Source organism: Xyrauchen texanus, chromosome 38 (genome assembly GCF_025860055.1).
Source record: "Xyrauchen texanus isolate HMW12.3.18 chromosome 38, RBS_HiC_50CHRs, whole genome shotgun sequence".
Classification (NCBI taxonomy): domain Eukaryota; kingdom Metazoa; phylum Chordata; class Actinopteri; order Cypriniformes; family Catostomidae; genus Xyrauchen; species Xyrauchen texanus.
The window spans coordinates 3,638,324-3,662,394 of NC_068313.1; the positions used below are offsets into that span (position 1 = coordinate 3,638,324).

Consider the following 24,071-nt stretch of genomic DNA (forward strand, 5'->3'; position numbering starts at 1 on the left):
CCTAAAGCCAAACATCACTGGAGTAAATGAAGCAACATGCTTCCGGGCACGCCATAGGAGAGAGTTAACACATTTGAACCGATGCAAAAATCTCTGATGGGAAATACAGTCTTTCAGCGACTATCATTATGAGGCCAATGTCAGGGTACTGCAAAATTAAAGGCAACATGCTGACTTACCATATTATCATGTATGGGACATTATTCCAGGTGTTTTTACATACATGAATCAAAACAGTATTTATTGTTGTAAAATTATTTAATCACTCTTATTTGCAGCAAGTTCAATCACTAGACACAACTTTCACTCGTTTAGTCTGAGAATGAAGCTATAATTTCTGTACATACAGTATAACAATAAGCAGTATTTTTTTGGTAGATACATCCATCCTCACAAAATATTGCTCTAAATATTATAAACATGTTATAAACTTTTATCCTAATAATCAGCTCCATGGAATGCGCTTAAACAAGAGACAGTTGAAAAACTAAGACAGAAGGCAGCTTAAGACATTTATAACATTCTTTAAAATAGAATTCTGATTAGAGCGATGGCTTTTTTAGCCTGTTGTCATATGTGAACCTTTAAAGAATATTTTATTCAATGGTTTCTTTAGAAAATGTACTGGGAAAAAACAATCTGAACAACCTTTACATGTAATATCAAGTTTGCATAAACTTTATCAGGTTTTAAAGAACCACATATGGGCTTTTCACACTAGTAACCGTAATCCTGGGTTATTTTGTTCCATGTTCATACTTTAAATACGTATATAAACAAAATACTTTTGGCATCACAATTCAGGGTTAGCACCTGGAACATTTGATAACCCTCTTTTAAAATGACAAGAGTGAAACATTACTTTATCCAGGGTTAAAGTGGCCATAACCCAGGGTTTAGCATAGTGTGAAAAGTCCTAGTCGACTTGATAAGAGGGTTTTTACTGAACCCAAGGTAAAAAAACAACTAAAAAAAACACACAAACACACACATGACAGTTATGCACATTTTACCCCCAATCTCATTACCACAATGTTATATATTTTTTTGTAACCAATTGATTTGGGGTTAAAGGAATTTTCTTGACAGATTTCATGATAATCACCCAAAATTGGCAAGTACAATCACGATCAATCTTCAAATTCAGTGTTTAAAAAAAAAAAAAAAAAAGGAATATTCTGGGTTCAATACAAGTTAAGCTCAATCGACAGCATTTGTGGCATAATGCAGATTTCCATAAAAATTTATATCGACTCGTCCCTCCTTTTCTGACAAAAAAAAAGCAAATATTGAGGTTCCAGTGAGGCACTTACAATGCAAGTGAATGGGGGTTTCACAATTATAGCCACAAGACATAAACAATATGTGTGTTAACATGATTTTAGTGTGATAAAATCACTTACTAACCGCATGTAAAGTTATAGCCAATTTCACAACTTCAATTTTACAGCTCAAAGTTTTAACAAGTATTCATGTGCATTAAGCACATTTCTGCCATTAAACTCTCCAAAAATGGTCCCCATTCACTTCCATTGAAAGTGCCTCACTGTAACCTCCATTTTTGCTTTTTTTTAAAGAAAAGGAGGGACGAGTTATAAGAGATAATTCCTTAATATGGAGGTGGAGGAACAATACCTCCTCTTCTCACTCTCTCCTGCTCTCTCTTTTGCCCCCTTAACACCTGGTTTCAAGTTTAGGGTGATCTGTTTGAAATGTCTCGCCTGTCCACTTGTGTACTTGTGTAATGCACCAGGTACAATAAACAATACCAGGTGTAAACAGGGCCTTTGTTCCATTTTTGTCTTCTCTCTCTGTCTAACTTTTTCTTTCCCGCTGGAATGCTGTGCTCTCTGTAGGAATGCTACAGATATTCCAGCACTGTTCTATCAGATGAGGATCTCCATCTGGTCTGGATCAGGCAGAGGCAACTTCTGTCCTCCACTCAGATGTGCTCGACCATCTAGGGCTTTGCGCTTGGTGGATGGAGATTCTGCACATAAACACACACACAGAGGGTCCAAATATTTAGTCTCACCTGCCAGTGGAATGGTGAATTCAGAAAATTTGCCTACCATTAATATTCTTACTGGCCATTAAACTGTTTTGCCTTTTTTGATTAAAAAATATTTTACTCAGAGACAAAGGAATTATTTTGACATACAGCATATTATATTTTTTCTTGCATATTTGTGGCAAATAGCGCAGGTCATATTTTAACTTGCAGCATAGTCTCAGGGGTCAGGATCCACTTGACACAGCTTGTGCACTAACTGTTTGCTGCAGTAAACTCTGGTCTGTGCTTACCGAAATACGAAACACTTCGAAACTGGAAGTTTTTTTGAATGTATAAGCAGGTACAAATGTAAAAGCTCCAGTTTCTCAGGTGAAATGCCCACAGAGGGACACCAAAAGGGAGTAGTTTTTTGTTGTAAATGATGTAAAATAGTAAAAAATACAAATGCATATTTTATTATCTCTACCCCAAATCCCAACCTTAAACCTCCACAAGACCTCTGAAGGTGTCCTGTGGTATCTGGCACCAAGACGTTAGCAGCAGATCCTTTAAGTCCTGTAAATTGCGAGGTGGAGCCTCCATGGATCGGACATGTTGGTCCAGCACATCCCCATAGATGCTCAATCAGATTGAGATCTGGGGAATTTGGAGGCCAAGTCAACACCTTGAACTCTTTGTTATGTTCCTCAAACTATTCCTGAACAATTTTTGCAGTGTAGCAGGGCGCATTATCCTGCTGAAAGAGGCCAATGCCATCAGGGAATACCATTGCCATGAAGGGGTGTACATCTGCAACAATCTTTAGCTAGGTGGTACGTGTCAAAGTAACATCCACATGAATACCAGGACCAAAGGTTTCCCAGCAGAACATTGCCCAGAGCATCACACTGCCTTTGCTGGCCTGCCTTCTTCCCATAGTGCATCCTGCTGCCATCTCTTCCCCAGGTAAATGACACACACGCATCCAGCCGTCCACATGATCTAAAAGAAAATGTGATTCATCAGACCAGGCCACCTTCTTCCATTGTTCCCTATCAAAAGCTACACTTTGATACTGCACTGATTTTGCGCTTTGGGAACGTCTTTAGGAGTGACCAGCTGTGAATATGTGTGCAACACGTCAATGAATTTGACTAGAATTTATAGCCTCCGCTGATGACATCATCAGGATTCGCCGGTACAGGGGCTATAAATAGATGCGCCACAAGTGCATCATCAGGTCTTCAGACCATTCAAATCATTCTGTGAGTGTTTTGCTACTCAACCTTGTCAAAAACTTTCTATTTTCCTCTGTTAGGAGTTAGAATTTGTTAGGCAGTGCGCATAAACTTTTCTCTTTAAAAATGAAAAGAAAAAATGACTGATAAACAAAGCAAGCTGTGTGTGTTCCCGTGTTTATGCTCTATGGCTGAAACGGACACACACCAGTTTTGTTTTGTGTGTTTGGAGGAAGAGCATGCTGCTTTTGCTTTGGGGTGGGTGCGAGCATTGGTGATCTGCTTTCAGTCAAAATGCTTCGCACTTGTCTCGCTTCCGAGAGTCAGCGCCCACTCTTCCATAGTGGGGCTCTCATATGGATATGGCCGAGGAGGGAGAGACGGGTTCTTCCCTATAGCTCGCTCTCTCCCCAGATCCAGCCGGTCCTTCTTGTGATCTTGAAGAGCGCTCCGGCGCCTCTTTGGTTCATGAGGGGGACGCCGAATCTCTTGAGCCTGCGGACTTTGCGCTACCCACCTCTGAGCATTCCTCGCACGATAATAAAGCAGCTGAGGAATTACTCAAGGTGGTTACTCGGGCGGTGGCCAGACTACAGCTAGACTGGCCACGCTCCAAGTTGGAAGACCAAAGGAAGTGAACGCTACATCAGTCCCTTCCTTTCTTTGATGACCTCCATGACGAGCTTTCTCATTCATGGAGGACAACTTATACTTCCCGTGTCTTCATGCCATCGACGTCGACTACAGACCTGTCGCCCTGACATCTGTGGTCATGAAGTCATTTGAGAGACTGGTGTTGGCCCACCTGAAGGACATCACTGGACCCTTTCTGGACCCCCTTCAATTTGCTTATCGAGCAAACAGGTCTGTGGATGATGCAGTCAGCATGGGTTTGCATCACGTCCTGCAACATCTGGACAGACCGGGGACATACGTAAGGATCCTTTTTGTGGACTTCAGCTCGGCTTTCAACACAATCATACCAGATATACTCCGGACTAAGTTAAACCAACTCCCTGTTCCCACCTCTACCTGTCAGTGGATTACCAGCTTTCTGACGGACAGGCAGCAGCTTGTGAGGCAGGGAAAATTCACTTCCACCACCTGTACCATCAGCACTGGTGCCCCCCAGGGATGTGTGCTCTCCCCACTACTCTTCTCCCTGTACACCAATGACTGCACCACCAAGGACCCCTCTGTCAGGCTCCTGAAGTTTGCAGACGACACCACTGTCATCGGCCTCATCCGAGATGATGATGAGTCTGCATATAGAAAGGAGGTTGAACGGCTGGCTTTCTGGTGCAGTCAAAACAACCTGGAGCTGAACACGCTCAAAACAGTGGAGATGATTGTGGACTTTAGGAGGAACACCCCAACATTGTCCCCCCTCACCATTCTAAACAACACTGTGGCAGCAGTGGTGTCATTCAGGTTCCTGGGCACTACCATCTCAAAGGACCTGAAGTGGGAGATACACATCGACTCTATTGTGAAAAAGGCCCAGCAGAGGTTGTACTTCCTTCGCCAGCTGAGGAAGTTCAACCTGCCACCAGTGCTGCTGAAACAGTTCTACTCAGCAGTCATTGAGTCTGTCCTCTGCACTTCAATAACTGTCTGGTTTGGTGCAGCTACGAAATCAGACATCAGAAGACTACAAAGGACAGTTCGGTCTGCTGAGAGGATTATTGGTTTGCCCCTGCCCCCCTTCAAGAACTATACACTTCCAGAGTGAGGAAAAAGGCTGGTAAAATCACTCTGGACACCACTCACCCAGCCCACTACCTTTTTGAACTGTTGCCTTCTGGCCAGCGCTTCAGAGCTCTGAACACCAGAACCGTCAGGCACAGGAACAGTTTTTTCCCTCAGGCTATCCATCTAATGAACAATTAAATTGCCCCTTTGAGCAATAATTATGTGCAATACACAGTTTAATTTTAATTTATATTATCCAACATATCCACTTCTGCCATTACTTACATTGCTCTGTACATAATATACAGTTTTTTGTTCTTTATATAACTGATTGTATTAGATTTGCACTACGTGTGTGTATGTGGGTATGTATGAAGGTGAGTGTATGTACGTTTATGTATAATTATTTATTTTGTGTTCTTTTCTGTTTTTAATTACCTATGTCTTGCTGCTGTTTTTGGTATTGTTTGTATTGTTGTAGACAGGAAGCTCCTGTCACCTAGACAAATTTCTTGTATGTGTAAGCATACTTGGCAATAAAGCTGATTCTGATTCTGACATATTAGACTATCGTGGGTGCTGAGGCACAGGTGTATTCCATGATGCCGCGGGTAGAAGAGACACTTGCGGGTTATCTCTCGCCTGATTCGGCATCATCTCTAAAGAGACCCACTCTCCCCACAAAGCCGTGCAGGACTACCTCTACGATTGTGGAGAAAGCTTATCAGGCAGCAGGTCAGGCTGGTGCTGCCCTGCACACTATGGCAGTGTTGCAGGCATACCAGGCTGATCTGTTGAAGGACCTGAGTGCGGACTGTACGGTCGACGAGGAGGCGTTTTCAGAGCTTCGTCGAGCCACGGATCTGTCTCTCCGGGTGACCAAACAGACAGCTCGTGCCATTGGCCGGTCTATGACTGCTTTAGTTAGCATGGAGAGGCACTTATGGCTGAATCTGTCGGGCATCAGAGACAAGGACAAAGTCTTCCTTCTTGAAGCCCTTCGCCTTCTGGATTGTTTGGTGACTCTGTGAACACGGAGATCACCAGGTTCCAGGAGGTAAAAAGTCATGAGGAAGCCTTTAAGGAATTCCTTCCTCACTGCACTCAGGGGGAGGGGCCGCCGGCCACCCAGCCCCGCCCCAGTCCTTCTAGAATGGAGGCTCAAAAACAGAGCGTGGCGAATCGCACTCCCCCTCGTAGAAACTGGGGACCGGCTCGTCGCCCTCAGCAGCCCCCAAAGCAAGACATCAGGACCGTTATCTCTAGGAAGAGAAAGTCCTGATGGTCTTGCACCCAGCCTTATGGGGGTAGCCCCCCTTGGGATGGGTCACGTGAGACATTCACCTGCACCTTCCCGATACCCTCACAAAACCTCTCCATTCCCGCCGCCTCTGGTGTTTCGGGAGTTAGCGGTTTGTTGCGGAAATGTTGGGTGTTCCGTTGCTTCCTGCCGTAGTCCAGGACATGGAACCCTCGACATCCCCTCAACAGGAAGTGTCAAAATATATACCTATCTCAGAGAACCTGGCAGCGTAGAAGCTACTGCTATGTGGGTCCTGAGAACAGTAGGAAAAGGCTATAGAACTCAATTCGTTCGCTGTCCTCCTCACTTTGGGTCCCACTCTAGATGCGTCTTGCCGTCGCAAGCTGCTAATGACAGACGCCTCCCTGACGGGCTGGGGAGCGGTATTAAGTGGTCGTCCAGCTCACGATAACGATATAATAAATGTAATTCACTTCACCTGTCAGTGGTTTTAATGTTTTTGCTGATCAGTGTATGTCCATGTACAGTGTAAAGTTTTGTCGGTGAAAACCACATATAAGGGAGTGAATCCCTTATATTTTCATTCCATGTGTGTACGGAATACAGGACTGTATTTAAATCTATGCCCATGTTTCTTACAGATAATGGTGATAATTTCTTTTGTCTTATCGAATGCGGTAACCTGCCAGCAAATCCGCCCGCTGTCTACAAGATTCTTTTTTGTCAGTTTATTTGTCGACGAAGCAGTGAATTGGTTGGAAGGGGGTTAAGCACTAAAGAGTGGACTGACAACCGAATTTAGCTTCAGTGTGTACACGGCCTATGTTTGCGCTTTCATAAATATATTTCTATGTATATTTCATATCTATATAAGATCACTATGACAGGACATATATTTCTTTATTTATTGCAAGACAAATGAGTAATATATTCATACAAATGACTGCTATATTATGTTGATTTTCTGTGCAACAGAAATTTATGGTGAATTATCAGTATACCATACACATTCTCTACTCAACAAATTGTATTTGTTACTTAAGGTAATACTGTTTTTCAAGTGATTGACTTGATTTACATTTGACATGATTTACTATTTGATGAAGGAGCAACGTGGAAGGAAATTATAGCAAGTGCAACACATGAACAGTATGATGTGGCTTTAGCCGTTTGGGTGTACTACTGAATTTCTGCACATTTTATGACTATTCAGACACAATAAGTGACTGAGAAAATGTGTTATGTAGACAGTAGCTAAATATGTGTTTGACAGCCAGCTTCTTATAAAATGTCAGCATGTAAGTAATAAATCCTGTTCTATCTTTTGTTGCATCTTCTCTTTGAAATATATATATATAAAATGATTCATTACACGGCTCTCTGGAATACTCAATTCTGATTGGTCAATGGCGCCATCTAGAGGTCTGATATTTCTTAGTAACAACCTCACATCCTCACATCAGACCGCTCATCTGCTTCTCAGATCAATGTGCGATTTATACAAGCAAGCTAATAACATAATTTCAACTCAAATGAATGTTTCATGTGCATTTATTTATTTATTGGCAAGCAATCTTGCAATACGAAGCATAATGAGCAGTCAGACACTCATTTATTACAAAATAAACACCAACAGAACTCAAACCGGAAGTGGATTTCAACTGTTCAACGATTTATGAATATTTTCAAAATGTAATGTCCATATATTTGTTATAACAAAACTGACTAGGAATGATTGCTTAACATCAGTCAGATGGCTTTTCCTTTTTAAGGTTGCAGCTCTTGACCTGATCAAGCAGCAATAGAGCCCAGATCTTTTGCCGCATTCAAAGGTCAGGCTACGCGAAACTACTTGCATCATCGCCTACTAGCCAGTTTCTCCAATCTATTGAGTTCATCAAAGAATAAAGATGCTATCCTCATGCACTCACCCTCATGTTGTTCCAAAACCATATGACCTACTCTCTACCATGGAACATAAAAGGCAGAACGTTATCCACAGTCACCATTTACGGTATGGAAAAAAAGATGCTCAGTGAATTACGCTCTCTGTATCTCTGTCTCACCTGTCTTCCAATGTCTTGTGGTGGATGCGGCTCTATACGTCTCTGTTTGACTGCTGCTGTCTCTGCTGGCAGATTTGGAATGAAGGGACAGGAGAGGAATGGAGGGCAGAGAGAAAGATACAGGAGGAAGGAGAGAGGCTGAGGAGGGCAAGGGTAACATGGAGGAGGACGAGGGAGGGGTGGAGCGGAGAAGACAGGAGGATGAGGTTATTAAAGATGTGCTTGAACCTGCAGAGGCCAGGAAGGGAGGAAAAGAGGAGGGCAGAGAGGAGAATGAAGGAGAGAGTGGTGAAGAGACAGAGAGTGAAAGAGAGGGCAGAGAGGGAAGGATGTGCTCAACTGTGTCTTTTCCCGAGAGTACACCTGCAGACAAAACACAAGCCATTTAGGAAAAACCACAAGTAACACAGGTCACTAAGCAATATATGGTTAATCTAACAGTATTCCAAATGTGATAAATCACCCTCTGAAGGGCAATTTGAAGGGAGAATAATCATGATAATCAATCTGTAAGATCGTTTAAACAGAATTGCCAATAAAAATTACTTAAAAATTGAGTCCCGAATGACAATTATTTTTTAACCCCACAACTTTTAGCCTTTCAAAACTCTTACAATGTATAGTAAAGTCTTTGAAGTACATAGGGATGATTACATTTGAACAGAACGCACCCTCGTTCAAAACAACAGCATGAGGTGCTTCATTCATAGTGACCTACTAAGCTCTGCATGTCATTCACTTTTACATTTAGTCATTTAGCAGACACCTTTATCCAGAAAAAAGAGGCAAGAAAAGTATTTTAACCATCAAAAAAGAAATCCTTACCTGTCACACAGAGAGCTCCATTGAACGGCTTCATTGATTATAAAAAGACTATTTAGCAGAGACGGGTCACTTTTATTAAGATGAATGGGAGAAATTGAAACACCTGATGGTCAACGGATGTAGAAAGGAAGTCCTGCCTTACAGGTAAATTATCCAATCACCTTTTAGGTACAGACATCAATTCAATTCAATTCATTTCCAAGTAGCTTTATTGGCATGAGTGTAACAGTACAATATTGCCAATGCAGAGGTTGTATAAAGACAGAACTACATCTATAATTAAATTTAGTCGAACAATTTAACAAATCTAGAAATAAATAATAAATAATACAAATAAATACAAAAACAAGATCAACTGCTGATATACTGACATAAACTAACATATACACACATACTGTAAATTGAGGGTCACTGTGGTGAACATTGGAGTGACACACGGGGGTAAAACACGTAACACAGATTCACCCGCTGTCTCTCAGGCTGTGACACGTTAAAACGTATCTTGCAGCCAGTGCTGCTGTGTGTCCCTCTCCAAGTATTATATAAATTTTTTTTTGGTCTGTCATGGTTATAAATTTGTCTATGCTGTGTGTTAATTTATCTATATAAATGTCCCTTGTATCATTCAATTTTGGGCAGTGAAGGAGAAAGTGCTCCTCTGTCTCAACCTCACCTGTGGTACAGTCAGCACACACCCGTTCTTCTCTGGGTAACCATGTTTTTCTGTGTCTCCCTCTCTTGATGGCGAGACTGTGCTCACTGAGCCTGTACTTACTCAGGATCTGTCTCTCTCTCACTGTCTGTCTCTCACTCTCCTGTCTCTCTCTCTCACTGTCTGTCTCTCTCTCTCACTGTCTGTCTCTCTCGATGGCGAGACTGTGCTCACTGAGCCTGTACTTACTCAGGATCTGTCTCTCTCTCACTGTCTGTCTCTCTCTCTCACTGTCTCCCTCTCTCGATGGTGAGACTGTGCTCACTGAGCCTGTACTTGCTCAGGATCGTCTCTCACTGTCTGTCTCTCACTCAATTTTCAATTTTTTCAATTTAAAAGTACTTTATTGGCATGATTGTGTTTACATACAATGTTGCCAAAGCATTAATACATGAAACAGATAATGACAAGACAAATGATAATGATAAAACAGTAACAAATAACAATAAAGGTAGAATTAAAATAAGGTGCCAGGTAATGAATCAAATAAAATAAAAACTATAATAACAATATACACTATACAATATAAAATAAAATATGCATTTAACACAACATTATAAACATAAGAAAAAAAGTACTGTGAATGAAGTACATTAAGGCAGTAATTGGTTTCTGAGGGTGTGCAGCTCAAAAATGAATTTTGCTGCAACTGATGCATGATGGTCCTCCCCCAGTAACACCAGCATCTGATCTGATCTCCCCCAGTAACACCAGCATCTGATCAGTTTCTGCTGAACTGGAAAACTGTGGCATGAGGTTTGAGAGTTTGTGGAGGTATCTCTCTCTCAACTCTGTACATTTCTCACAGTGAAGGAGAAAGTGTGTCTCTGTCTCGACCTCACCCGCGTCACAGTGAGCACAGACTCGTTCTTCCTTTGGAAGCCATGTTTGTCTGTGTCGGCCTTTTTCTATGGCCAGACTGTGATCACTGAGTCTGTATTTGGGGAGGATCCGTCTCTGTTTTGGATCTCTTACAGTGTGCAGATATTCTGCCAGATTATATGTTCTGTTTACGGCCCGATAACATTCCAGTTTGCTTTGGTTTTTACTTTCATTTTCCCAATGGTCCAAATATGAATTTTTGCTTTCTTTTATGATTTGGTTTATTCTGATCTGGTTTTGTTCAGCAGTGCTGGTCTGAAACTGGTGTTTGTTAGTTGTTAGTGGGTTTGTGAGTTTCAGAGTCAGCTGACAAAGGGGACTGGTTTTAGGCTTCAGCTCTTGGGTTTTAAGGGCTTCATGTTGCAGTGTGTTAGGGGAACTTGAATTTAGGTGTGTCCAAAATTTGAGGGATCGTTTTTCAATATGTATAATAAGGGGGTATCTGCCTAGTTCGGCCCGGCATGCATTAGTAGGTGTTCTTCTGCATGCAGGGATTCTATGGGGTGTTTGTCCCATCTCGAGTAATCTGCCAGACAGAGTGGACCCCAAACCTCACATCCGTACAGAGCAATAGGCATTATAATACTATCAAAGATCTTACACCAGATTATTACAGGAATGTCAACTTGGGTATATTTGCCCTTAATAGCATAGAATGCTCTTCTAGCTTTCTCTTTTAGTGCATTCACATTTAGTGCATAGTCTCTCACTCTCACTGTCTGTCTCTCTCTCACTGTCTGTCTCTCTCGATGGTGAGACTGTGCTCACTGAGCTTGTACTTGCTCAGGATCTGTCTCTGCTTTGCATCTCTGACAGTCAGGAGATACTCTAACAATTCATACTTTTATTTTAGAGTCTGATAGAATTGTAATTTGCTTTGTGTTTTAGTTTCTTGATCCCAGTGTTTGATGATCTGATTTATTCTGATGTTTGGTTGTAAAGCAGTGCTGGTCTGAGGCTGGTTAGTGTTAGTAGTGTTAACCGGGTTAGTGTGTCTCAGAACCAGCTGACTGACAGGACTTTTTTCAGGATTCAGTTCTTGGGTTTGTAGTGGTTTATAATGAAGCGACTCTGTGGGACTTGATTTTAAATGCATCCAAAAATGTAGAGATCTTTTTTGTATGTTAATAATCAATGAGAATCATCCTAATTCTGCCCTACATGCATTATTGGGTGTTTTCCTTTGTCATTTCAAAATGTATTTGCAGAATTCTGTGTGTAGGGCTTCTGTTGGATGTTTGTCTATCTAGTGTAATTCTGATCACTGAATGGACCCCATACAGCGTTATGTCTTTGTCTTGCAGAGTGAGTCCAGGGGCTGTAGACTGTTCCAACTGCACCGCTAATTCATTAATGTAAATGTTGAAGAGTGTTGGACTGCCGCACTCCTCTCTTCTGGGTGAAGTACTCTGTTTGTTTGTTGCCAATTTTTATTGCACATTTGTTGTCCGAATACATTGATTTAATGATGTCATAAACTTTACCCCTACACCACTTTGTAATAGTTTGTAATATAGTCCGTCATGCCAAATAGAATCAAATGCTTTTTTGAAATCAACAAAGCATGCAAATATTTCCCCTTGTTTGTCTGGTTTACGTGTTTATTGATTAGGGTGTGTAGGGTGTAAATGTGGTCAGTAGTTCTATAATTTGGAAGGAATCCAATCTGACTCTTGCTCAGAACATTGTGTTCATTAAGGAAGTATACAATTCTATTATTTAAAATACTACTGAATTACTGCTCACACAAATGCCTCTGAAATTATTCGGGTCCAGTTTGTCCCCATATTTATGATTGATATAAGTCCTTGGTCCAGATGTCAGGGAAACAGCCCAAAAAAAAAGTACCAGGTTGAATAATTTGAGCGCAGCCATCTTCAGGTCAGGTGTGCTGTGTTTCAGCATTTCACCGAAGATGTTGTCAGCACCACAAGAGTTTTTTGCATTTTTGGCTTTTAAGTTTTTGAACAAATTCATCATGTGTGATTGTAAAGTCCAGTGGATACTGGTTATTTTTTATTGTGTTTTCATATATTTGTAGTTTTTGTTTGACCTGATTATAATTCTAATTTAGTTGTTTTGGTGGGATTTATATACTTTTTCAAAATGTTTTTTCCAGATTTCTCCATTTTGGATTGGCAAATCTTGTTGTTTGTTGTGCTAAAATTATTCCACAAATCTCAGAACTGATTTTGATTTATTGATTGTTCAGTGTCATGTAAGCTTTTGGTGAGATGGTGATGCTTTTTTACTCTAATTGTTTGTTTGTATTGTTGTCATTTGGAACAGTAGTCAATTCTTATGTCTGTATTGTTTGGTATTTGATAATTTTGAGTTGTTTTCTTAAATGTTTTACAGTCTGTTTCAAACCACTTTTCCGTTTTGGTTGTTTTTTTTCAGATGTTTTTTGCCTTTCTTTTTCAACTCAGTTTTACAGGCTGCTTTTTTAAATATATTAATGATTTCATTTGTAGCCAAATTGACACCATCCTGGTTCATTCCAAATAGTTTGTGAATAAATGTAGTGATGAGGTTTTTCAGTTCTTCAGAATTGAGGGCCTGGATATATTTGTCTGAGATGTCTGGAGTCCATCTGTATCTCTGCTGGACTTGATACATTAGACAGTTCTCCATTCTTCTTTGTTTTGCTGTGTGATGTCTTTTAATATATATATTAGTTTGGTTATGATCTGAGAATGGAGTTTGCTGTCTGACAGTGAATGCACTGAAGGAGGAGGGGTCCATGTCAGTGATGGCATAGTCAACTACACTAGCTCCAAGACCTGAACAACACGTGAACCTCCCTAATGAGTCCCCTTTGATCCTGCCATTAAGTATGTACAGGCCTGAAGCTTGGCAGAGGTGCACTAATTCTGTATCATTTTTATTTACAATATGGTCCAGATTATTCCGTGCTGGGAGGTTTTTCGTGAGGCTCAGGGGGCTCTGGCCAAACACATGTTTACCCTTGTGACCGTTCCTCTTCCTGCCCCCTGGCCTCTTCCCTGGCCTCCTGACCCTGTACGGTGGCCTCCTGATCTCTGTGTGGATGTTGTTCAGATATTCCTCATCATGGTAAGGGGATTCTGCTGGAAGATTGTAGATGGCACAGAGATATGTCAATTTCATTGTTTAATTTTAACCAACGGTGGAATTTTAACCAAAATCCCTCCCGAGTCTCGACCGCGATGGACTGTACTTAATTTAACTGAGGGCTCAATTATTTCATAGTAGCCTGCAGGACAGCGGGTAAGCACATCCTGTCCAGGTTTCAGTGAGAACAATAACGTTGATAATGTCATAATGTCTTTATGACATTATGACCACCTGCACTCGCGTCATCTGCACTCCTGCACATTAGTTTCACCTGCACTCGTCTCATCACCTTTCATTGTTTACACCTGCACCTTGCCCTATAAATACCACAGCACATCCGTTTCACGGGGGTTGGTTATTGTATTTAGTTTCCCGTGTCTTTGCCCCCCCTAGTCTCGTCTAGTTTTGATCTCCTCTTGAACTCCTCTTGATTACCCCCTTAGCTTGCCAGCTCCTTGTTCCCCTAGTACCCCTGTCTACTCCCTTTGTTAGTTTACCTGCCTCTCGATCCTGTTTACCCCGGCTTTGACCCTCGCTCCCCTCGACTACTCTCCCGGATTTGCCCCCTTTACTCTCTTTGATTCCCCAGCTTTTGACCCTACGCTTCCCTCGACAACTCTTCACTGGATTTGCCCGTTTGTACTTTTGCCTGCTTTTATTGTTAACAATAAAAGCAGTTTTTGACTTACATTGTGACTGTCTCATCTTGTGTGTGTGTGTGCCGGGTTACAGAATAACCAACCCCCGTGAAGACAGTCACAATGCATCACGCGGAGAATTCGCGCAGCTCACTAGAGCGGATGTTTTCAGCGCACTCTGCCCCAGGATCTACCGGTGGGAGTCATGATTTTTGTCACCCTGCTTCACCTGTGTCTGCCCCTGAGCCCGTTTATGCTTCCCATGCATATTTGAGCGCCGTGAACTCTCCACCCCCGGAGAGGTTTTTTGGCTCTTCGGACGCTGACCAAGGGGTTTTTATGCGAGGCAGCGGTTGTGTAACTCATAACCCCGCCCTCGACATTAAGGAGCCAGAGGCCCGACTCTTGGGGTTGCGTCAGGGGAGTCAACCCTTGGATGTTTTTGTTATGGATTTTTGTGCCCTGGCGTACCAGGTGAATTTTGATGAGGTGGCTCTGAAAGACATTTTTCAATGTGGACTGAATGAGCCAACCTCATCATTCATGCCAGGTGGTCGCTGCTCTCTCAACCTGGCTCAGTTTATTGACCTCGCCCTACTGTACACTGGTTCCTCGTTTACTGTGGGGGAGGCAGAAACTGAACCAGCGTTCCATACCACGGCCCCCGTCTTGAAGCCTACCACGACCCCCATCTTGAAGCCTACCACGGCCCCCGTCTTGAAGCCTGTCACGGCCCTAGTCCCGAAGCCTGTCACGGCCATAGCCCCGAAGCCTGACACGGCCCTAGCCCCGAAGCCTCACACGGCCCTAGCCCCGAAGCCTGACACGGCCCTAGCCTCGAAGCCTTACACGACCCTAGCCCCGAAGCCTGACACGGCCCCAGTCCCGAGGCCTGTCACGGCCCCAGTCCCGAAGCCTGTCACGGCCCCAGTCCCGAAGCCTGACACGGCCCCAGTCCCGAAGCCTGACACAGCCCCAGTCCCGAGGCCTGTCACGGCCCCAGTCCCGAAGCCTGGCACGGCCAGCGAGTCAACGCCCATGCCTGCCACGGCCAACGAGCCAGCGCCCATGCTCGCCACGGTCGGCGAGTCAGCGCCTGTAACCTCGACCGTCCCCATGGCCACGTCCCCTGTTGGCCGAGGACGCAAGAGAAGAGGGCCCCTTCTCCCCAGTCTCGTCTTGTACTCAAGACCGCAGAGGTTCCCTCAGAGTCTTCCACAGCTCTACCGACCTCTGCTCCGCCCTCAGAGTCTTCCAAGGCTCTGCTGGGTTCTGCTCCGCCCCCAGGGTCTTCCACGGCTCTGCCGGGTTCTGCTCCGCCCCCAGGGTCTTCCACGGCTCTGCCGGGTTCTGCTCCGCCCCCAGGGTCTTCCACGGCTCTGCCGGGTTCTGCTCCGCCCCCAGGGTCTTCCACGGCTCTGCCGGGTTCTGCTCCGCCCCCAGAGTCTTCCACGGCTCTGCCGGGTTCTGCTCCGCCTCCAGAGTCTTCCACGGCTCTGCCGGGTTCTGCTCGCCCCTCAGAGCCCTCGCGGCCTCCGCCTCTCGAGTCTCCCAAGGCTCCTCCTCCCAAGCCTCCTCTCAAGCCTCCGAGGGCTCTTCCTCTCGAGCCTCCTAAGGCTCCTCCTCACGAGCCTCCCAGGGCTCCGCCTCACGAGCCTCCCAAGGCTCCTCCTCCCAAGCCTCCCGGGGCTTCTCCTCTCGAGCCTCTCAGGGCTTCTCCTCTCGAGTCTTTCAGGGCTCCCCCTCCCAAGCCTCTCAGGGCTTCTCCTCTCGAGTCTTTCAGGGCTCCACCCCTCAAGCCTCTCACGGCTTCGCCTCTCGAGTCTCTCAGGGCTCCTCCCCCCCTCAAGCCTCTCAGGGCTTCCCCTCTCGAGTCTTTCAGGGCTCCTCCTCCCCTCGAGCCTCTCAGGGCTCCGTCCCTCGAGTCTTTCATGGCTCCACCCCTCAAGCCTCTCACGGCTTCGCCTCTCGAGTCTCTCAGGGCTCCTCCCCCTCTCAAGCCTCTCAGGGCTTCCCCTCTCGAGTCTCTCAGGGCTCCTCCTCCCCTCAAGCCTCTCAGGGCTTCTCTTCTCGAGTCTTTCATGGCTCCCCCCCTCGAGCCTCTCGAGCCTTCCAGGGCCCCACCTCTAGAGCCTCTCGAGTCTTCCACGACCTTTTTCCCCGAGCCTCTCACGGCTCTACTCCCAGAGACTCCAGAGCTTCCTAGGGCTCCGCCTCTCGAGCCTCCTACGGCTCCGCCTCCCGAGCCTCCCATGGCTCCACCTCCCGAGCCCCTCACGGCTCTGCTCCCAAAGACTCCAGAGCTTTCTATGGCTCCGCCTCTCGGGCCTCCTACGGCTCTACCCCCCGAGACTACAGAGCCTGCCAGGTCGTCGCCTCGGGGACCTCCCACGGCGCCACCTCCATTGGCTCCACCTCCTGAGCCTTCCAGGCCTCCGCCTCTAGAGCCTCCCACGGCGCCACCGTCATTGGCTCCACCTCCAGAGCCTTTCAGGCCTTTGCCCCTAAAGCCTGCTTCGGCTCCACCTCCAGTGCCTTCCAGAACCCCACCTCCAGAGCCGCCTACAGTGCCGCCTCTGACGGCACCGCCTTTCATGGCTCCGCCCCCTGAAACCTTTCCTCACTGGGTCTTGCCTGCTCCCCTTGTGACCGTTCCTCTTCCTGCCCCCTGGCCTCTTCCCTGGCCTCCTGACCCTGTACGGTGGCCTCCTGACCCTATTCCTGTTCCGTGGCCTCCTCCCAGGTCCCCTAGTTCCGTCCCTGTCCGGTGGTCACCTTCCAGGCCCCCGGACCCAGTCCCTGTCCTCCAGTCGCCTTCCAGACCCCCTGACCCAGTCTCTGCCCTATGGCTGCCCCCTAGATCTCCCGACCACCCGCCTGTCCACTATGTTCCCCCTGACCTTACCTTGAACTGCCCATGGACTGTCTCACTTCCCTTTGTCTGTCCCCCGATCATCCTGCACCGCCTCCCGCGGCCGTCAGGAGCCGTCCTATTCAGAGGGGGGAGTACTGTCACGAACCTCACTCCCTCGCTCCGCCCCCTCGAGCTTTTCACGCTCTTTTTGCTCGCTCGAGCCCTCACGCCCACTTTGCTCCTACTCGCTCACATGCTCGTAGGCAATCTCCCTTCCTCAAGGTTCTCACGCGTTTCCAATCCCCCAGAACATTATGACCACCTGCACTCGCGTCATCTGCACTCCTGCACATTAGTTTCACCTGCACTCGTCTCATCACCTTTCATTGTTTACACCTGCACCTTCCCCTATAAATACCACAGCACATCCGTTTCACGGGGGTTGGTTATTGTATTTAGTTTTCCGTGTCTTTGCCCCCGCTAGTCTCGTCTAGTTTTGATCTCCTCTTGAACTCCTCTTGATTACCCCCTTAGCTTGCCAGCTCCTCGTTCCCCTAGTACCCCTGTCTACTCCCTTTGTTAGTTTACCCGCCTCTCGATCCTGTTTACCCCGGCTTTGACCCTCGCTCCCCTCGACTACTCTCCCGGATTTGCCCCCTTTACTCTCTTTGATTCCCCAGCTTTTGACCCTACGCTTCCCTCGACAACTCTTCACTGGATTACTTATAAGTAATGAACGCATTGATATTACTAAAGATAAACCTATTTGGTAAGACAGAGAGAAAACATGTACAATATATTGCATATGTAAACACATGCATGCAAACAATTTACATTAGTGAATTATTGTTATTATTATATATTTTTTCCTTCCTTTTTATTTTTTTATTTTTTTTCATTTTGCTGTGTGTGTGTTTGTGGATGTGAGTGTGTGTGTTTGTGTGTGTGTGAGTGAGAGTTTGTGGGTGTGTGTGAGTTTGTGTGTGTGTGTGTGTGTGTATGAGTGTGGGAGTGTGTGTGTGTGTGTGAGGATGAGTGTGTGTGTTTGAGTAATGTTATTATCTCTGTAAAAGCTGGTTGCACAGTGTTTGTAGCATGTCTTTAATGTGCGCCAGCTCGCTGGTTGTCGTGAGTGTGTGTGTGGCAGGGGGCCGGGCCACAGCTTCAGCATAGCTCTGTGCTCTCTGCTGTGGGGGTCTCTCCTGGTTTGGGGCAGTTTTTTGTTTCCTTTTCCTTGTGGGGGATTGATGGCCAGCAGGTGGATGTGGGGCAGGTATGTGTGGGTTTACAGGTGTATAAGGGGCCTCAGGTAGGTGTGTTGGGGGTACTGGACGACGTAAGTTGCTTGTCCAGCTGTTGTCTTTCCTCACCGGGGTTAAAGAGGCATATCTGGGCATGTAGGGATGGATGGGCCGGTAGTGTCCTGGTGTCGTTGGAAAGGGGCTCAGTGATGTTGGATTGCGGCCCAGGGCAGCATCCTTTAGGTTCTTTCCAAAAACACGCACTCCGTCTTTGTGTAGGTGAATTCCATCATAGAGGTGGTGGAGGCCGATGTGGTGGTGTTGGGCCAGGTGCACATTAGGGAGCGTAGAACATCCTCGTGAGATTTCAGCATTGATGTTGTTGATGACATGAGGTGGTGTGTCACGCCTCGGCAGGAGTGTGGAGATGACAATACAGGTTTCTGGGAACTTTTTGCTGGTGATTTCTGCAATTTTCTTCACAGAATCAGCAGTACTGTTGCGCAGTGTGTGAAGGTCATTAGTCCCTGTGTGAATAATCACACATGAGGGGTTTCCTGAGAAGTCTCTAAGGAGCAGGTGGGCGTGGCCTGTTGTGCTGCATCGTTTCGCTGAAACTTTGTGATGTGGGAAGAGCTTCTGTGGGTCCAGGAACTTCCCATTAGAGTCCATCAGAATGAAAACATCTGGACCAGGGTCTGATAGGTTACAGTGAGGAGGCTGGGGTAATGAGGCCTGTGTTTTCAATGGTGTCTGTGTGTTAGATACAGACTGTGTGTCAGCGTATGTGTCGGTTTTGGGGGTTACAGGCGTTGTAGTGCTGCAGTGAGGTGTACTATCTCTGCTATTCTCCTGTTGATCTCTTAGCTCTTTAAACTTTCTGGAGAGGTTTTTTTCATTACTCTCTGTGTCTTCTGTTAATTTGTCAATCTGTGCACGGAAAGTGTGATTTTCTTCTTTAAGTTCTTTGAGAGCTGCTGTGAGTTTAGTGATGGAGCTGTTGCTCTCTTTCTTCAGCTGTTGGAGTTTGTCTTTGAGCTGTTGGATGCAGATGTTTGTGTTGTGTGTGTCTGACTGTCTGTTTTGAACGTGTTCTCTGAACTCAATAAAGTCCAGTTCCAGCAAGGCCAGACTGTCTCTCAGCTGACGCTCAGACGGTGATGGTGGGGGTTTTTCTACACTCTCATCCTCAGAGTCGGAGCAGTTTGCAGGGGTCTTGTCTCTCTCCTTATCTACTCTGGCTAACAGCATAGGAAAAATTTCCTCAAATGAGTTCAAGCTTGCCTCATTGCCTTGCAGAAGAATAGTGCCTTAAGTGTAGTAAGTTATGGTGAGAACGGGGTTGTATGTGTCCAGCATTTCATCTTCACATACAGTTAATCTCCCACCTCTGCTATTTCCTTCTTTAAAAACATGCTTAAGTTTATCACAGATGGCTGATTTCCATGCAGTAGACATCCCCCAGTGTTAATTATTTTCACATGTAAAACATAACTATGATCAAAATAATGCAAAGAAAGCAAAATCCATTAGGATGTGGCACGATGTGTGCCCACACACAAGATTTAAAGTGAAGGTGCTTTCGTAAATTCTTTGCATTTTTGTTTCCAATTTAAAGGTGCAGTATGTAACAATTTTCATTTAATATTCGCCCTTTTTTACCAATGTGTGAACGGCTTGTAACGCAACTTAACAAATAAGCCCTTCTTGGACTTTCTATGTTGCCTATTAAAGCCTGTAGACTGATTTTCATGCGAAGGGAGTGGGTCGCTTTTGCCGGAAAACTCAAAGGACGTGACGTTTATGCGCACTCATGAGAGCCTTGTCTTAGTGCTTCTGCAATTCAACAGCGATAACAGTCTGCAACACTAGGTAACGTTCTCTTAGATATGGAATCCAGCAAACGTTTGGCTCCCAGAACAACACCGACTACTACACAAACTCAGAGTAGAAAACATGATCTACTGAATCCCATCTGGCTAGGTTGGAACGTGATTGTGGTCAAGTGAAAACTAGAGTGAACATCGGCAGGGCATTTGATTCCTGGAGGGACCTTCATTCGGACTTTGGGGATAAAAACAGACCCTGAATTGGCATTCTTCTTATTGGACAGGTAAGCTTACATGACTGTGTGGCAGGGCGGAGGGCGGGGTCGGGTCGTGATCATACACACCCGGTCCCTTATCAGGCTAATCAAGCCTCCGAGAGGGATAAAGGTCGACTGCGGAGGATTGTGCGGGAGAGAGAGATAGTTTACGGGCATGTCCGTCATGTGTGTGTTTGGGTATTATTTATATTGACAAGCCGGTTCTCGCCTCCTCCTTTCCACTGACTGCTTTACACTGGTGCCAAAACCCGGGAAGGAGGAGGGATACGCCGTAGTAGAGTTCTCGTCACTACCGTCCACCCCAACGGAGCAGCTGTGGCCATCTGCCGGGGGACGAGGAGCCCGGCCGTCTGGAAGAGGACGCCGGCCGCCGACCGCGAGGGGAGAAGGGGGCTCCTAACCGACCGCCTAGAGCGGTCAGGGCTGCTGCCAGGGGCGGAGGAGTCGCCTACCAGCTGCTGAAACGCGCCGGGGTCTGAGACCGCCGACCGCGAGCGGGGAGGGGCTTGCTGCCGACTGCCTGGAGTGGGAGAACCACTGCCAGGGGCGGGGGAGACACCTTCTGTTCCCCAAGAACGCGGCGGGGCGTTCCATCCGGGGTGTTCCATGTCGTCCGTTAGAGGGTGGAGTGGCCAAGGAACAAGATACGGCATATCGGAGAACATGTGTGTGTTTGTGTATTATTTATATTGACAATCCGGTTCTCGCCTCCTCCTTTCCATTGACTGCTTTACAGACTGCAAAGCATGTGAAATATAGTGCCATAAGGATTGATCTGTGTCATTTTAGATAACTTGATCTTGCCTGCTAACACTGCTGAATTGCAAGCTATCTTGCTTCATAACTTTCAAATAATTTATATAATCTTCTCTTTATACTAAAAGTCAGGTTTACAGGTAAATTCACTTAATGGCCACAGGTGTCATTAATAACAAGGGTTTCTGAATCTTACTTACTGCACCTTTAAAACCAACTGAAATAACATATATATAAGTTTTTTTATACTATAATAAACATATAAAAAAGCAATTTGTCTATTCTATTGTATTCTCTTTTCTTCCTTTTTTATAGACATCATTACAATGAATATATCAGATATTCTAATTCTCAAATATAAAAAACATAGAATGTCTATATAAAAACATAGAATGACATGTAGACCACAGCAATCAGGAAGTAGACATTGGTCCATGAAAACTGAGTGGACTATCTAGTTACATGCATATTATCTTGGTTTAATTCTTGGAAAGTGTGAGCTTCAATTATTTAAATTTGCAGATGAAATAGAAAATATAAACATCAGTGTGTGTGTGTGTGTGTGTGTGTGTGTGTGTGTGTGTGTAAACCATTATTGTAATATTTCTTTACTCATTTCAATGTCTGTAACATTAGATAAACCCTCATGTGATTGAAAAGGCTGCTTAAGCAGCTGTTTCTGTCAGACACATAGCGAGTCTCTTGCTCTACTTGTAGCAGATTCTAATCTGCCAGTTTGTGGCGTGTATCACTGGCAATTCCAAAAGCACAAATATGAGACGTTATTAACGGTCGCTAGGTTTGTGACAGCTATCATAATTTCACATTATGATAGCTGTCACAAAAAATACCATGTTATTGTGTTATTAAGGTGCATTGCTAAGCATTTTTATGAGCACGAGAACAAGTACATGAACACTGTATCGGGCCCGATTCCAATACCAGTATCCGTATCGGGACATACCTAGTCCCAAGTAAACTCAGGGTCAGTGACTGTACTTGTGTGCTGTTGTATACTCACTCGTACTGCCTTTCCAGCTGTGCTGATCTCTTTGATCAGTCTGCGAGGTCTGCCGCACGTGCAGTCCAGTCGTTATGGATATGGATGGCACAGAGCGGGCAGGGCGCAGAAGGGCGGGTTCTCGACGGGAACGATGTTGTAGGACTTTAATCATGGCATCTTTCTCCAGCAGCTGAGCATGCAAGTCCTTCATCCTGTAATGACATAGAGAGACATTTTGTTGCTCAGAGGTTGCCCTTTTCTTGCACTTAAGACATAACATACTGTATTTATATGAATTACCTGCCAAGATACACTAGGATGTCAGTTAGCACTATATAGCATTGTTAGAACAATATTAGTAAGTGTTAAATATGAACACCAATGAACATGCCATTACTTGACATGCCTTTGATCTTAGAAATACTTATAAACCCACCTAAGTACTCCAGTTGCACTGAATCATACGCCGTAGTAGAGTTCTCGCCACTACTGTCCACCCCAACGGAACAGCCGCGGCCATCTGCCGGGGGACGAGGAGCCCAGCCACCTGAGCGAGGACGATGGCCGCCGACCGCGAGGGGTGGAGGGGCTCCTAGCCGACCGCCTGGAGTGAGAGAACCGCTACCAGGGGTGGAGGAGTCGCCTACCGGCCGCTAAAACGCGGCGGGGTTTAAGACCGCCGACCGCAAGAGCGGGGAGGGGATCACTGCCGACCGCCTGGAGCGAGAGAACCGCTGCCAGGGGCGGGGGAGACCCCTTCTAGTCCCTGAGAACGTGGCGGGGTGTTCCGTCCACCAAGGGCTGGAGGACTGCCTAGGATCCGCCCGGAGAGGTGCGGCTGTCGTCCGATAAAGGGTGGAGGAGTGGCCGAGGAACAAGCTGCGGCGTATCGGAGAACTGGCGAGTAAGTTTTTTTTTTTCATCTCTCTCCACTCTCTCTCACTGTCGCTCTGCGTTGGCCTTTATCCTCTTTTAAATTTTACAGTTTTTGGGGGGGGGGTACTACACTGTTACAGGAGTACCCTCCCATTTGAATCATTTCTGTTTCCCTCCCCTTGTCCCCTCCCTCGTCCAGATAGATGGGGATGACCTGCCGGCAGTCAGCGCGGAAGGCGCACCCTCCCCCAGGGAAAGAGGGGGGGGGGGGGTGTACGTCAGGCCGGGGGCTCCCCAGCCTGAGAGAACGAGGGAGGAATGTGGCAGGGCGGAGGGCGGGGCCGGGTCGTGATCCTACACACCCCGTCCCGTGTTAGGCTAATTATGCCTCTGTGAGGTTTAAAGGCTGACTGCAGAGGGCCGTGCGGGAGAGAGAGATCGTTAGCGGACATGTCCGTCGTGTGTTTATGTTGTCTTTTAAGTTTTCCATTAAACTATGATTTATATTGTCAAGCCGGTTCTCGCCTCCTCCTTGCCCATCGTTTAACTGTTTTACAATTTTGTAATCTATTAATTTCCAATGGCTGGTCATTTTTTACGGGAACACAACAAGCGTAACAAAATGAAATAAAACAAAACATTTTTAAAGAGAATTATAATTTTTCTTTTGTGTTTTCAGATACCATAAGTGAACAAATTCAAGGAATTCCATTCCAATTGGATCATTATTTTTTTTTTAAATGATATATATTTTGTCCTACTCTCTCTCTCTCTCTCTCTCTTTCTCTCTCTCTATATACAGGTGAAACTCGAAAAATTTGAATATCG

The 24,071-nt window shown here is 45.6% G+C and overlaps 1 protein-coding gene across 5 annotated transcripts in view; it reads right to left on the bottom strand.

Moving 5' to 3' along the window:
* Positions 1-249: 249 nt before the first annotated feature.
* The window catches only part of LOC127631728 (angiomotin-like protein 1), a 66,956-nt gene continuing 43,134 nt past the window's right edge, over positions 250-24,071 (bottom strand). For 4 of the 5 annotated variants that reach the window (XM_052109989.1, XM_052109993.1, XM_052109991.1 and 1 more), the window contains 3 exons: positions 22,386-22,579; positions 8,254-8,616; positions 2,010-2,995 (listed from right to left, as the gene is read on the bottom strand). In XM_052109989.1, the coding sequence (XP_051965949.1) occupies positions 2,820-2,995; positions 8,254-8,616; positions 22,386-22,579 (733 nt within the window). In that variant the 3' untranslated portion in view covers positions 2,010-2,819. The other variant, XM_052109990.1, reaches the window with a different exon arrangement.